Source organism: Phyllostomus hastatus, unplaced genomic scaffold (genome assembly GCF_019186645.2).
Source record: "Phyllostomus hastatus isolate PE091 unplaced genomic scaffold, TTU_PhHast_1.1 phas_scaffold_585, whole genome shotgun sequence".
Classification (NCBI taxonomy): Eukaryota; Metazoa; Chordata; class Mammalia; order Chiroptera; family Phyllostomidae; genus Phyllostomus; species Phyllostomus hastatus.
Genome location: NW_025334037.1, coordinates 2,423,101 through 2,437,332, shown reverse-complemented (window position 1 = coordinate 2,437,332; position 14,232 = coordinate 2,423,101). Strand labels below are relative to the sequence as shown.

Here is a 14,232-nt window from a genome sequence, read left to right as displayed (position 1 = left end):
TACGTCGAACCTTACATAAAATAGAAATACACAGAGGAGACTTCAACGTATTTTGAAAAAAAAAAAAAATCCAAAAAGTAGCAATTAAAATCCTCCAACGCTCGCGCTCCGCAAACACTTATTCCAATTGGCCTGGCATATTCTGGGTATTCCTCCGTGACCGCTGGCCGGGCATACATGGGAAAAGCTGTTTTTGTGTGAAGTACTAAAACAGACAATAGACTTCTCCTTTCAACCCTTTCTCATTAACTCAGCAGGGGGTGGAATATATAGGGAGCTAAATGAAGCTTTTTTTACGTATTGGGGTGCAACGTCTAGTCTCCTGAACCTTACTATCTCGGCTCCCCTACCCTAAGGAGCCGAACAGCCAGAGCCCGAAAGTGATTCCAGGCGCTGTGCCCCCGGGGCGCCAGGCCCCAGTCCTATAGGCCCGTCCCAGGGAAGCCTCGTCTGCGAGGGGGCAATCACGGCTCCTTGGAATAGCCAAGAAATCAATGCTGTGACAGGCTACGGATAGGAATCGGATAGGGTAGGAGAAGGGCGAGTTTTCTTCCCACAGTGCGGTGAGAAAACGAGGTAGAGCGGGGAGAGGGTTTTTCTTAAGTCCTGCATGGGATACGGACTCAGGGAACAAAGACAGGAGGAAGATAAGACAGCCACGCCAACGCAGACTCGGAAGGGCTCTCGAACTTTACGCAAGCGGCTCGCATCTCGGCCGTGCTCTGCTCCCCTTACGCCACTGACTTGGCCTCAGAGCCTTCGCGAATACGACTTTGCGCACTGCGGCGGGGCTGCGCCGCAACCGAGCTTGGCCGTATGGTTCCTCCCCGCCATCCTGCGCGGATTGGTGGCGAAGAGCAGCCAGGCTGCTGATTGGGTGGCGAAGGAGCCATTCGGGGCGGCTCCGGTGGGTTCCGCTGCCCCAGAGTGATAAGTTCGGCTTCAGACACGCCTCAGCGCCAGCAGTGAGTCGGAGCTCTATGGAGGTGGCGGCGGGTACCGGGTGGTGGCTGCAGCAGCGACTCCTCTGAGCTGAGAGTTTTCAGCCGTTCCCGACTCCTTCCTCCCCCTTCCCTCCCCCTTTTTTGTTTTCCGTTCCCCTTCCCCTTCCTTTCCCCGTCCCTGACGACCGGATCCCGAAGAGGCGGCTGCAGTGGCAGCTGCTGAGTTCCTGGTGAAGGTGAGTGGAGCTGCCGCTGCTGCCGCCGCCGCCGAGTAGAGCGCTTCAAAATGGCCGCCGTCCACAGGCCACTTCTTCTCGAGTGGTACAAAATGGCGGCCGCAGGCGGACTCGGGCGGGGCGACCCTTTTTAGCGTTTCCTCCGCGCTTCGGGCACCTGGAAATTCTTCGCCTTTGTTCTCCCTTACTGTTGCCGACGGAGTAGAAGACAGCAACCCTGGTGACCACGGCCGTCCTCGTGGCTGCGGGGCTGGTCCGGGCCAGTCAGGGCGCGGGCGTGTTCGGACTGGGAGAGAGCGTGGCGGGGCCGCACGCGCCACAGCGGGGAGGGACGCGGACCGGCGCTCGCGCCCGGCCGTTGGCGCGGGACCATCCGAGCCGCAGGAGTCCCGGAGACCGGCCTCCCGGCGGGGAGGTGTGTGAACTCCCGTTGTCGGCCGGGAGCGGCAGGGCCGTTCTTCGTTGGGGGGAATGAAGGGCATCCCCAGCGAGCCCTTACTGAGACAGGAGAGGGGAGAGAGAACAATGATCTGTGTCTTTTTGTCAGTTAGGAAGGGATTGGAGAGGCGGCTGTCTGTCCCGTGGGGATTTATGGGGTAGGAGGGGGCCCTTTTGAAGGCTGTGGGTGGGAAGGAGGCCGCCTTCCCCTCTGGAGAACAAAGAGACGGTCGCCGCTGGGCCGGCGTGGCCGGCCACCTCTCCTCCCCGAGGCTTGCCCCCGACGGCTCCGGGGGGAGGTTGTCGGAAACACTTGCTTAACTCAGGCCCGGCTGGGAGGGAATCCACTACTCTTTTGTTCCCAGGAAGGGAAGAAATGGGGCGGAGGTTCCTGCTGCCATGTTGTGGCCCTCGTCTTCCGCCCGTTTAGTGCCAGCTACTGTACACCCTTGCCCCTCTCGCTTGTCTTACCTGATGCCCTCTGTGCTGAGGAGTTAAAAATACGGACAGTGAAGAAAACTGGTAGATAGTCTGGTTGTCCCTGATCTAGTCTGTTTCACTTGTCATTGAGACTTTAAACTATTACGACATTTTCCACATAATGTGCCCTGTGTTGATAGTTAAACTTTCTATATTATTGATTTCACTACTCAGTTTTAAAGGAGGTCGAGTGTGGCTTTTTCAAAGATTCGTTTTTAGCAGTTGAGTTTTCTGTGAAAGTTCTTTTTTGCATCCTTGAGCAGAGGGGGATTTCCAGTGTCTAGACAAAAAAAATATATATATATTTTACTGCTCATTTGTTGACTGTATTTTAGTCTTATGAGATCTGCAATGCAGTGAAAGTTTGACCAACTGCAGTGCTATGATCTGACATTATAGTTGGAGGGTTTATAGATTTGTATGTTAGCAGTGTCTAATTTTGGTATTCTTTTTTTATTCTAGGTTTTTCATTTCTCCCATCCCCATCCCTCCCCACCCCATCCATTAATATTATTCTTTTGAAGACTCTTCATTGTCAAGCCGCCAAAGTGGAGAGTGCGATTGCAGAAGGGGGTGCTTCTCGTTTCAGGTGTGTATAGATTTATTTTGGTCAATTGCTGGAAACCAATAACAATCAAAAGAATCACCACACCAAGTAATTCTGAATAAATGTGCTGTACATTTAATTTTATAATGTGTCGTGTTTGTTTTTATTAAAGTCCTTCAATTTTCACTACCTCCTATTGCCATATGAAAAATAAATGTGCTCAATTATTTGGCTTTTCATTTGGCCGATGTTCAGTCTTCATATGTGGTATAATTTCTAAAGTACAGAATAATTAATGAGATCCTTTCTCTGAATGGAACACATTTGGGATATAGTTTTTTGTTGTTTTTTTTTTTTTAATGTTTTCTTTTAATCAGTGCTTCTTCGGGCGGAGGAGGAAGTAGGGGTGCACCTCAGCACTATCCCAAGACTGCTGGCAACAGGTACTGTGAAGATGTCAAAACAATGAGGTTTTCAAATAACAGATTTGTATTGTCTTTGTCATGCATAACAATATGGTTATGGCTGTAGACATCAGGAATCCTAACCTTATTGGTCATGATTTCTACCACATAACCTAAATTTAGGTTAATCGTGCAACATGGTCACAAGACATTAGAAAATGTTGGTTCCCAAGGTGTGGCAGCATTAGCATCACCTAGGAGTCTGTATTAGAAATGTGAATTATTGGGCTCCAGACCCAATGAAGCAGAAGCTGGGAGTGGTCCCGGCAACGTTCTTTGAAAAGCCCTTGAGGTGATTGAGATGTACACTATTGTTTGAGGACCACTGATTGTGAGATTTGGTTGTGAGGGAAGTTGAGTGAAATTTCTGTTTAGAAGGATTTCTGATCAGTATAACATTTGATTTATGTGACTGGATGCTATGTTCTAAATGGTCTTACTTAATTTTTACTAGCGAGTTCCTGGGGAAAACCCCAGGGCAAAACGCTCAGAAATGGATTCCTGCACGAAGCACTAGACGAGATGACAACTCCGCAGCAAACAACTCCGCAAATGAAAAAGAACGACATGATGCAATCTTCAGGAAAGTAAGAGGGTAAGTCTGTGAGTCTGTTTGATCTTAAACTAAAAGGTGGGGAGAATGGGTTAGTTGTATTTCTTTTGTGGGTATGCTATATTACTCAGAAGACAATGTCCATACACAAAGTATGTATTTTAACAAATGCCAGTGTTGATAGTTTTATCTTAAAGAACAGTACCATCAGTATTTGGGGGGCTTAGAGTTGCTTTAAGTCTGTTGTGCTGGCATTGTCTGGTGTATAACCCAGTGAAGCACACAACAGGCCTTAGGTCCTGCATCTAGCCTTGATAATAAGGAGCCCCTTGTTCTCTGGGTTTTGAGCATGTGTGAAGAAAGTACTTGTCAGACACTTAGGGACTCTCCTGAATCAGGTATAGATACTATAAACTAAATAATAGTGATAGCTTTGATTAAATATCCCTTTAGTTAAATGAGTAAGGAGAAATACCTTGATGTTAAAGGGAGATGACAGAAGAAAAATGAACATAATTTAAAAGCTGTTTTTCACCGCAATTCTTCTTTGGTTGACACTGAAAGGTGATTTCTTTTCCCCTAGCATACTAAATAAGCTTACTCCTGAAAAGTTTGACAAGCTATGCCTTGAGCTCCTCAATGTGGGTGTAGAGTCTAAACTCATCCTTAAAGGGGTCATACTGCTGGTAAGTGAAATGTTGACTTAACTGAAGGGGGAGGGTATTTAACAAACTCAAGTTGGGTTTTTTACACTTGAATTTATTGCTTAAAACTTGTGAGTTATGAGCTAGATAACAGTTTTTCTGAATAACGGTTTTTAAAAAGACCAACTAAATATTAAGGGTATCCGATTTAAGAAGTGAGTTTTAAATTGTTCATACTACCTATGCTTGTAAAGTTAACAGACTTATTAGCAGGCTGTTTGCATTTTTTCATTCTGTGGAAACCACCATATTTTGATCTTGGGGATAAATTGTATGATAGTTGATAGAGCATTCCAGCATCTGTTTACAGTTTTGATTTTCAGCATATTTTCAACTCAAGGGAATGGAGTAGGTTGTGGCTAGTATGAGATCTATATAACTGGACTTACTTCATATGCATTATCTAATTTAGTTTACTTAGTAATTCTTGCAAAAGAGGTATTCTTATTCTTAAATTACAAATAAGGCATAGTTAGTAAGAAACTTGAGATCTAAGATTAAGTCTGCAAGAAATTATTAAATAATAAATGAAGGGTTCTTTAAGTTGTCATATTTAGTTTAAAAAATGGTGTTTCCTATAGATTGTGGACAAAGCCCTAGAAGAGCCAAAGTATAGCTCACTGTATGCTCAGCTATGTCTGCGATTGGCAGAAGATGCACCAAACTTTGATGGCCCAGCAGCAGAGGGTCAACCAGGACAGAAGCAAAGCACAGTAAGTGGTAGTGCTTGCTTTGCCTATTTTAAATTTGATTTGAAAGATTTCATTAATAAAACTTGCCAAATGTCTTTTATTTCTAACAGACATTCAGACGCCTCCTAATTTCCAAATTACAAGATGAATTTGAAAATCGAACCAGAAATGTTGATGGTAAGAATTATATTTGATGCTAAGTAGTTCTGTACATTTTCAATTTAATTTTGAATGTTGACTTTATTCTTTCCTGTTTTTTCCAGTCTATGATAAGCGTGAAAACCCCCTCCTCCCTGAGGAGGAGGAACAGAGAGCCATTGCTAAGATCAAGATGTTGGGGAACATCAAATTCATTGGAGAACTTGGAAAGCTTGATCTTATTCATGAATCTATCCTTCATAAGTGCATCAAAACAGTAAGTGTACTTGGGAATTTAGGCTTAAATAATAATAACTGGGTACACAATTATTTGGGGGAAATGAGTCAGTTATCTTTTGCTATCTGAGAGTGGTAGTAGGCTAACTTAAGTATTTTAGATGGTCAGCAAAACTTAATTCTGAATATGGAGGTAAGTATGCAGTGTAGTAAGATAGGGGTAGAACTGATTACCTACCTATATAATTGCTTAATTTGGACGGATTTTTTCAGCACAGACCAAATAGAAAGTACTGTGTTTGATACTGTGAGAACTGTGAGTCAGCGCAGACATATAAAACATTTAAGCGAAGATTTTCTTCATCATGAGGTATTTCTTTTGGTAGCTTTTGGAAAAGAAGAAGAGAGTCCAACTCAAAGATATGGGAGAAGATTTGGAATGCCTCTGTCAGATAATGAGGACAGTGGGACCTAGATTAGACCATGAACGAGCCAAGGTATGTGTGTTACTAACAGATGATACAAGTAGTTTGTCTTAATATTCAAATCAGGTGACTTTTATAATATAGGGGATTGTCATATTTAGCCATTAACCTTGATTATAATCTAGAAGTCTTAACATCCTTAAGTAGTATACATTTGCCATAGTATTTTGTTTTAACTATTTTCTTTTTCTTTTATTAGTCCTTAATGGATCAGTACTTTGCCCGAATGTGCTCCTTGATGTTAAGTAAGGAATTGCCAGCAAGGATTCGTTTCCTGCTGCAGGTAAAACTGGTTACTTTAATTATGTTTGTGTGCTCACTTGTTCTGTTCAGAATACTAAAATTAAATTCATTAAATTTAAGGATACAGTAGAGTTGCGAGAACACCACTGGGTTCCTCGCAAGGCTTTTCTTGACAATGGACCAAAGACGATCAATCAAATCCGTCAAGATGCAGTAAAAGTAAGGTTTCGTGGGGGGTTTGTTGTTGTTGTGGTGGGGTGTGTGTGTGTGTTGTTGTTGTTGTGGGGTGTTTTTTGTTTTGTTTTAATCAAGTGTGCTTTAAGATTATAATGGCCAAAAGACCCTCCTAAAACCTGTTTGAGACTCTCATCTTAACTGGTGGAGCTCAGAAATTATATAAATAGCACTTCAATACTCTACAAGTTTTTGTTTTCTTCCCCCGATGTAAGAATTTTAGTTTTGCACAAAATAATGTTTAAAACAAGTATGTTATTTACCTTGTTTCTAAAGGATCTAGGAGTGTTTATTCCAGCTCCTATGGCTCAAGGGATGAGGAGTGACTTCTTTCTGGAGGGACCTTTTATGCCACCCAGGATGAAAATGGATAGGGACCCACTTGGAGGACTTGCTGATATGTTCGGACAAATGCCAGGTGATTTTGAACAGAACGGTGGTTTGGTTAAACTAAAAAAATCAGCATAGCGTAGTAGTAGATGTGTAAAAAGTTGTCCATGTATGTATTTAAAGGTAGCGGAATTGGTACTGGTCCAGGAGTTATCCAGGATAGATTTTCACCCACCATGGGGCGTCATCGTTCAAATCAACTCTTCAATGGCCATGGGGGACACATCATGCCTCCCACACAGTCACAGTTTGGAGAGATGGGAGGCAAGTTTATGAAAAGCCAGGTAAGAAGACACTTAAGAATGCTCTGGTTACAAGCACTAAATTCTGTAATGTGTGTGATTTAGTTTTGCTTTTTTAAATGCAGATATTGTAGGGTTGTGTATGTTTTTCTAAACCAAATTTATATCTGTGGCATTTATTTTAAACTGGGTGGAATATTTTATCCTTAAGATTAGTAAAGTATTAGTAAAATCACATCGCTTTATTTGACAGTTAGGTTAGAGTTTTATTCTTCCCTGTTTCATCTTGTACTTTCTCTGGGCAAATTCATATATGCTTTCCTTATGGCTTGGCTCATCCCTGTGGTACTTTATTACCATAATTTGTGGACCCCTTTTTATCTAGACTTTCTCTCTCCCTTTCTGAAATAGGGGCTAAGCCAGCTCTACCATAACCAGAGTCAGGGACTCTTATCCCAGCTGCAAGGACAGTCGAAGGATATGCCACCTCGGTTTTCTAAGAAAGGACAGCTTAATGCAGATGAGGTACATTTGCCTATGTTACTTAATATACAACAGTTTGTCAATTTAGAAATCTATTGCCCGATGATTATAAAAAGATGCGTTAAGAGGACTTAATGCTGGAGTTCTTCACCTTCTCTTTCTCTTTTTTCTGTACTACTTTTTCTCTCTTTGTATATCCAGCGTCCTGTGAGCGACGATTATGAGATATGAGGGCAAGCCTCTTAAATAAAGTCTTTAGCAAGAGCAAGGAAAAAATGTCCAAGGGTTGTGATTTCCCTCCCAATAGAATGACTTAAGAATAAAGCAAGATATTTCTAAACTAATGCAATTTTCTGGTTATTTAAGTGATGCTAATCCTAGGAAAGTTCTGATACAAATACAAGATACAACAATATCTTATTCTTGTGTGGATCAGATCTTTTAATTTTCTTGCCAGAAATTAAACCTGTTAACATGGAATACTTTTTTGGTTATTAGTTAAATTTATATTCCTGTCCGAGATTATCGCGCTTGTATAGGCTGACTTAATTTTAGGATTTGGGAATGTTGCATTTAGATCTCATTCAACTGCATTTTGTTAACTTGGATACCTGTTTTAATTTATGTTCAATTCTAGATTAGTCTGAGGCCTGCTCAGTCGTTCCTAATGAATAAAAATCAAGTGCCAAAGCTTCAGCCCCAGATAACTATGATTCCTCCTAGTGCGCAACCACCACGCACTCAAACACCACCTCTGGGACAGGTATTTGACCGTAGCTGGACAACTTGTTCTATTTCAGTACTTTTTGAAGATTTTTTTTTTTTATTTAAAGATTGTTATTGAACATTCATACATATGTTACTGTTTTTTAGACACCTCAGCTTGGTCTCAAAACTAATCCACCACTTATTCAGGAAAAGCCTGCCAAGACCAGTAAAAAGCCACCACCCTCCAAGGAAGAACTACTTAAACTAACTGTAAGTTTCAAATAATTCCATCGTCTAATTCATGGAGCACTTTTGAGGGGGGTTTTTTTGTTTGTTTGTTTGTTTGTTTGTTTGTTTTTAAGCATTGAAGACATATGCATTGTGTTCTTTTCAGGAAACTGTTGTAACTGAATATCTGAACAGTGGAAATGCAAATGAAGCTGTCAATGGTGTAAGAGAAATGCGGGCTCCTAAACACTTTCTTCCTGAGATGTTAAGCAAAGTAATCATCCTGTCACTGGATAGAAGTGATGAAGATAAAGAAAAAGCAAGTTCTTTGATCAGTTTACTCAAACAGGAAGGAATAGCTACAAGTGACAACTTCATGCAGGTAGAACACTTTCCTGATTCTGTGAGAATACTTTCTATTCAAATTTGACAACTAATAAATTGACCGTGTATATGTTCCTTTTAAGGCTTTTTTGAATGTATTGGACCAGTGCCCCAAACTGGAGGTTGACATCCCCTTGGTGAAATCGTATTTAGCACAGTTTGCAGCTCGTGCCATCATTTCAGAGCTGGTGAGCATTTCAGAACTAGCTCAACCACTGGAAAGTGGCACCCATTTTCCTCTCTTCTTACTTTGTCTTCAGCAACTAGCTAAATTACAAGATCGAGAATGGTTAACAGAACTTTTCCAACAAAGCAAGGTCAATATGCAGAAAATGCTCCCAGGTAAGAGAATGCTCAGAATTTTGCTACTTAAATACAAACTCTAGATTCCTTGGTACCTGAGTAGGACAGACAGTGGGATCGTCCTGTCCAGATAATGACTTATGACCTCGCACAAGTAGATTGCACTTTCATTAAAAGTTACGGTTTTCACCAGCCTTAATTTGCTTTAAATGTCAAGAGTTTCATGAATCTTGTACATTTGTGGAATTACTACCTGATGATGCAAAATGGTTTTGTCTCTTCAGAAATTGATCAAAATAAGGATCGCATGTTGGAGATTTTGGAAGGAAAGGGACTTAGTTTCTTATTCCCACTTCTCAAATTGGAGAAGGAACTGTTGAAGCAAATAAAGTTGGACCCATCCCCTCAGACCATATATAAGTGGATTAAAGACAACATCTCTCCAAAACTTCATGTAGATAAAGGATTTGTGAACATCTTAATGACTAGGTAAGATAAAGTTGGGTCTTCCACAAAAAGTCTGTAGTGGGAAGGATCAAGATTGTCTGTTTCTTAAAGTAGAAAATTGGCTTTGGGTTCTAACAAGCCCTCTCTCTCTAGCTTCCTACAGTATATTTCTAGTGAAGTAAACCCGCCCAGTGATGAAACAGATTCTTCCTCTGCTCCTTCCAAAGAACAATTAGAGCAGGAAAAACAACTGCTTCTTTCTTTCAAGCCAGTAATGCAGAAATTCCTTCACGATCATGTTGATCTACAAGTCAGTGCCCTGTATGCTCTTCAGGTGCACTGCTACAACAGCAACTTCCCGAAAGGTGAGGTGGCCCATGTCAGAAAGGGGCAGGTGTGGGGTGCTTTTTTAAACAGCATACTAAATAACAGAATTACATTTTGTCTTCAGGCATGTTACTCCGCTTTTTTGTTCACTTCTATGACATGGAAATTATTGAAGAAGAAGCTTTCTTGGCTTGGAAGGAAGATATAACCCAAGAGTTTCCGGGGAAGGGCAAGGCTTTGTTTCAGGTAAATCTTTTCCTGGAGATACTTGGTCTGCTTCTTCCAATTTACTTAGTATTACTTTAACGAAGAGCCTTTAAAACTGAAATACAAGCAAAGTCGTTATAGTGGTTTGTACATATCATTCTGCACTGTTACACACTGCAGTAAAGGAGGCCCTAACGAAATGGAGTGAAGCTGTGAAGTGAAAGGCTTCAGTCCTAGTGCTAGTTGTGTAAGATACTAGAGGTGGCTAATATTTTTTACTAAAGTCAAGTCATTTACACAAATTGGGTGATTGTGCAAGACTGGGTGTTTTCTTATGCTAATAGGAGATTGCTCCTAGATTTCTCATAGCTTGATTTTCACTCTTACGAAGTGGAATTTAGCCCTAGGGATTTCTAAAATGACAAAGCAGGTTCCAGTCCTAATCCCAGAGATTTTGATTAATAGGTCTGTGGTACACCATCCAGGTGATTATTAATACCGGTTTTCCAGGGGACCCAGCTGTGAGATACACTGATCTACAATGTCTTGTGTTTTACTTCTTCACAAACTAGTTTTAGTCACTCAGGCAGCATTTACACTTAGCTCTGTTCTTAAGAGAATCTGATCATGCAGTTTCGGGATAGAGCTGGAAATCTATTTTGGAATCTTATATTCTTCCCCTCTCTCCTCCACAGTACTGCTTTAACACACATAGGTTTGGAAAGAGCCACTGTCTCATACTAAAATGATCATGAAATATAACTGGAGTAGTGTCAAAATGTCTGATAACACATAAACGGCTTATATGTTATCCCAAATCTAAATAATGAATACTTTTAAAAAGTAACTTCAAGGCTAACTTACAAGTAATATATTTGCAGTGTGTCTCAGAGGCTGTTTGCAATTATAAAACACATAGAACTTAAGTGGGTTGCTGGTTTGGTCCTGAATCAAAACTTCTGCTTTGAGGTTTTCTCTGTAATTACTACCTATTTTAAAATTACAAATTAATTTACAGGTGAATCAGTGGCTAACCTGGCTAGAAACTGCTGAAGAAGAAGAATCAGAGGAAGAAGCTGACTAAAGAACCAGCCAAAGCCTTAAATTGTGCAAAACATACTGTTGATATGATGTAACTGCATTTGACCTAACCACTGCGAAAATTCATTCCGCTGTAATGTTTTCACAATATTTAAAGCAGAAGCACGTCAGTTAGGATTTCCTTCTGCATAAGGTTTTTTGTAGTGTAATGTCTTAATCATAGTCTACCATCAAATATTTTAGGAGTATCTTTAATGTTTAGATAGTATATTAGCAGCATGCAATACTTACATCATAAGTTCTCAAGCAGAAGGCAGTCTATTGCAAGGATCTTCTTTGCTGCCAGTTATCATAGGCTGTTTTAAGTTAGAAAACTGAATAGCAACACTGAATACTGTAGAAATGCACTTTGCTCAGTAATACTTGAGTTGTTGCAATATTTGATTATCCATTTGGTTGTTACAGAAAAATTCTTAACTGTAATTGATGGTTGTTGCCGTAATAGTATATTGCCTGTATTTCTACCTCTAGTAATGGGCTTTATGTGCTAGATTTTAATATCCTTGAGCCTGGGCAAGTGCACACGTCTTTTTAAAAGAAACATGGTTTACTTGCACAAAACTGATCAGTTTTGAGAGATCGTTTAATGCCCTTGAAGTGGTTTTTGTGGGTGTGAAACAAATGGTGAGAATTTGAATTGGTCCCTCTTATTATAGTATTGAAATTAAGTCTACTTAATTTATCAAGTCATGTTCATGCCCTGATTTTATATACTTGTATCTATCAATAAACATTGTGATACTTGATGTAGCTGAGTGTGACTAAGCTGACATCCACCAATCTGAACAAACAAGACTTGGAACGTTTAAAATCTTAACTATTTCTCAGGTCAGGTTACTGGGAGTAAACAATATACAGGCTGCTCCTGTGACCAAAGGCAGTGCTGAGATCACAAGTCTTGTGAATTCGGAGTACGTTGCTAATGCATAGCGACAAACTTGGTGACATTTACCTTTTCATTGTCATGAACTACATGATAGCCTCAGAGAGGCTAATAACCACCCTCATGGCCAAGACAGCATATCTTCAACCTGCAGGCATTCCCAGCAGCAGCTGCTGTGGAGTCCTAGGTGCCCTCTTAGGGGAGAGCCTCTCAAGGCAGACAGTAATAAACCTTACTGTACTGCTGCGCCTGACAGAACTGCGGTGCCTGTAAGTTCTGTTGGGTTAATCTCCAAGAGGAGTAGTGAGTAGAACCAATATTTGTGTCGTATTGATTCAGAAAAGCCAGTGCTCTGTATTTCAGTGGTCTTCCTCGTCACAGAAATCCTAATACAAGTAACAGATTCATAGTATTTGGTGGATTATCCTGAGTACAATCCAGGCCAAGTAGAGACTGCTACAAATACTTCAGAGAAAAGAATTTCGGGGAACTGCTAGGCTGGGGAAATGAGCTTATAAATTGCATTATTCCTAGCCTGCCCAACCTCCCTATCAAGGGGGGAAACGGTTTAACCTAGCAAATGCGGTGTGTGGTTAGAAAAGTTGGTCTTTGCTTCTGTTTACAGCCAGAACTCTCCCAATTCAGCTAGGAAATTGGGCCAAAGAGTCTTAGGCCAGATGTGCATTTGTCTCACTGGTTGCAAACGCTAGGTTTTTACCACTCCCTGCCCCACCCCATGCTTGAACAACTCATACGACCCCTGGAGTAGCACATCTTGTTTTAGACACTGAACAATGTATTTAACCTACCATACTATGGAACATTTGTATGTACCCAGCATGCACTTTGTATAAATAATGCCTTTACATCAGTATGCAAATATCTAGTGACTTGTCTTAAAAATAAGAGTCTGCATCTTTAATGCCTCTTGAAAAGAGTTGCCTACTTACTTTTTCTGTTCCTTCTTCATTCTCAAACAAACTGCAAGCCAAAGCTTTCTCAAGATCCATACCCAGTGCTATAGCCAGTAGGTTTTCATTCTATAGGCAGCCTTTGGCAGTACATCTGGTGAGGATAAAAAGTGGGAGAAAAAAAACTAAGTTTGGCCTATAGAGCCCTACATTGGATCTAGTCTTCCCCTGCTCCCTGTCCTTATTCTGCACCCTGTTTCTCTGGTCTAGTTTTCTGTGACAGCTCCTGCTCATTCCTCTCCCTCCATACTGGCCTAGCCTCCATTTGGCCCTGGGACATGCAAGCATTGGAAGTTTTCTGTTCTAGTTAGCCCCCAGATAACTGGCTGACTGGCTACCTCTGCTCCACCAGGTCCTGGCTCAAATGTCACATTTACTAGTAAGGTCCCCACTGTCCTATTTAAAATGTAACCCTCTCTTATCTACTTTAGGAATCTCCTTGTCTACCATTATTACACGACATACTGCAATATTTGTATCTGACCCCCTGCAGAATGTGAACAGGTTTAAATTTTTTATTGTTCGCTATTGTATCCTCAGCACCTAGAACAGTACCTAGCACACAGTAAACTCAAATATTTGTTGAACCTGATCACAAATTAATAAAATTACCCTACATGACAGGATTTGGACATAGAAGGAAGTGGTTGTCGAAAGAACTCGAGTTCTAGATCGATCTAGGATTCATCCCTACCACTTACTGGCAGTGTGACGTTGGGCAAGATACTTCAATGGAGTCTCAATTTGTTGTAAATGGGGCTGGTGGTTAAGGATTGCCGGGAGAACTAAATCAGGTAAACGTGGGTCACTCAGTTTAGAACCTCGCCTCTTGTATCCTTCATTGTACAGGGTGGGGCAAAAGTAGGTTGACCTTTGTTGGTATGGAAAACAAAGCAATTAAATAGAAAAACTTTCACGTACTCACAACTGTACACCTACTTTTTCCCCATCCAGTATGTGAATTCACATCTCAGTAGCTTTTCCAAAATGTCTCTCATAAGAACTTACATCCTGAGCTTCCAATCACCAGCTAAGATCTAATGGGCATTTCTTGGTCTTCCTATTTGACTTCTCAGGCCTCAGTCTCCTTTGAAGGCTCTCTTCTTTAGCCTGGCTTATGAATGTTCTGCTTTCCTCCTTTGGCTCTGTCGCTTAACTCTTGG

General features: G+C 41.3%; 1 protein-coding gene and 1 non-coding gene across 2 annotated transcripts; both read left to right on the top strand.

Moving 5' to 3' along the window:
• Nucleotides 1-610: 610 nt before the first annotated feature.
• Nucleotides 611-11,961, top strand: EIF4G2 (eukaryotic translation initiation factor 4 gamma 2). The gene is made up of 23 exons (XM_045825148.1): nucleotides 611-911; nucleotides 1,169-1,180; nucleotides 2,561-2,687; nucleotides 3,023-3,088; nucleotides 3,564-3,704; nucleotides 4,246-4,348; nucleotides 4,948-5,079; nucleotides 5,169-5,235; nucleotides 5,322-5,473; nucleotides 5,820-5,930; nucleotides 6,118-6,201; nucleotides 6,282-6,380; nucleotides 6,672-6,813; nucleotides 6,909-7,069; nucleotides 7,439-7,552; nucleotides 8,148-8,273; nucleotides 8,384-8,488; nucleotides 8,613-8,828; nucleotides 8,914-9,172; nucleotides 9,418-9,622; nucleotides 9,734-9,945; nucleotides 10,032-10,153; nucleotides 11,133-11,961. The coding sequence occupies exons 1-23, from the start codon at nucleotides 611-613 to the stop codon at nucleotides 11,196-11,198; spliced, it is 3,123 nt and encodes a 1,040-aa protein (XP_045681104.1). The 3' UTR covers nucleotides 11,199-11,961.
• LOC123810268 lies at nucleotides 7,606-7,747 on the top strand. Its single transcript, XR_006784230.1, has one exon. It is a non-coding gene; the product is annotated as a small nucleolar RNA SNORD97 (small nucleolar RNA).
• Nucleotides 11,962-14,232: the final 2,271 nt, after the last annotated feature.

Bases quoted from the DNA above. Each gene is read 5' to 3' on its own strand.
- EIF4G2 (XM_045825148.1), top strand. From the start codon at position 611: ATGGGATACGGACTCAGGGAACAAAGACAGGAGGAAGATAAGACAGCC. The intron at 8,274-8,383 runs GTATTTGACCGT...ACTGTTTTTTAG, and splicing joins AAACACCACCTCTGGGACAG to ACACCTCAGCTTGGTCTCAA. The intron at 8,829-8,913 runs GTAGAACACTTT...GTTCCTTTTAAG, and splicing joins CAAGTGACAACTTCATGCAG to GCTTTTTTGAATGTATTGGA.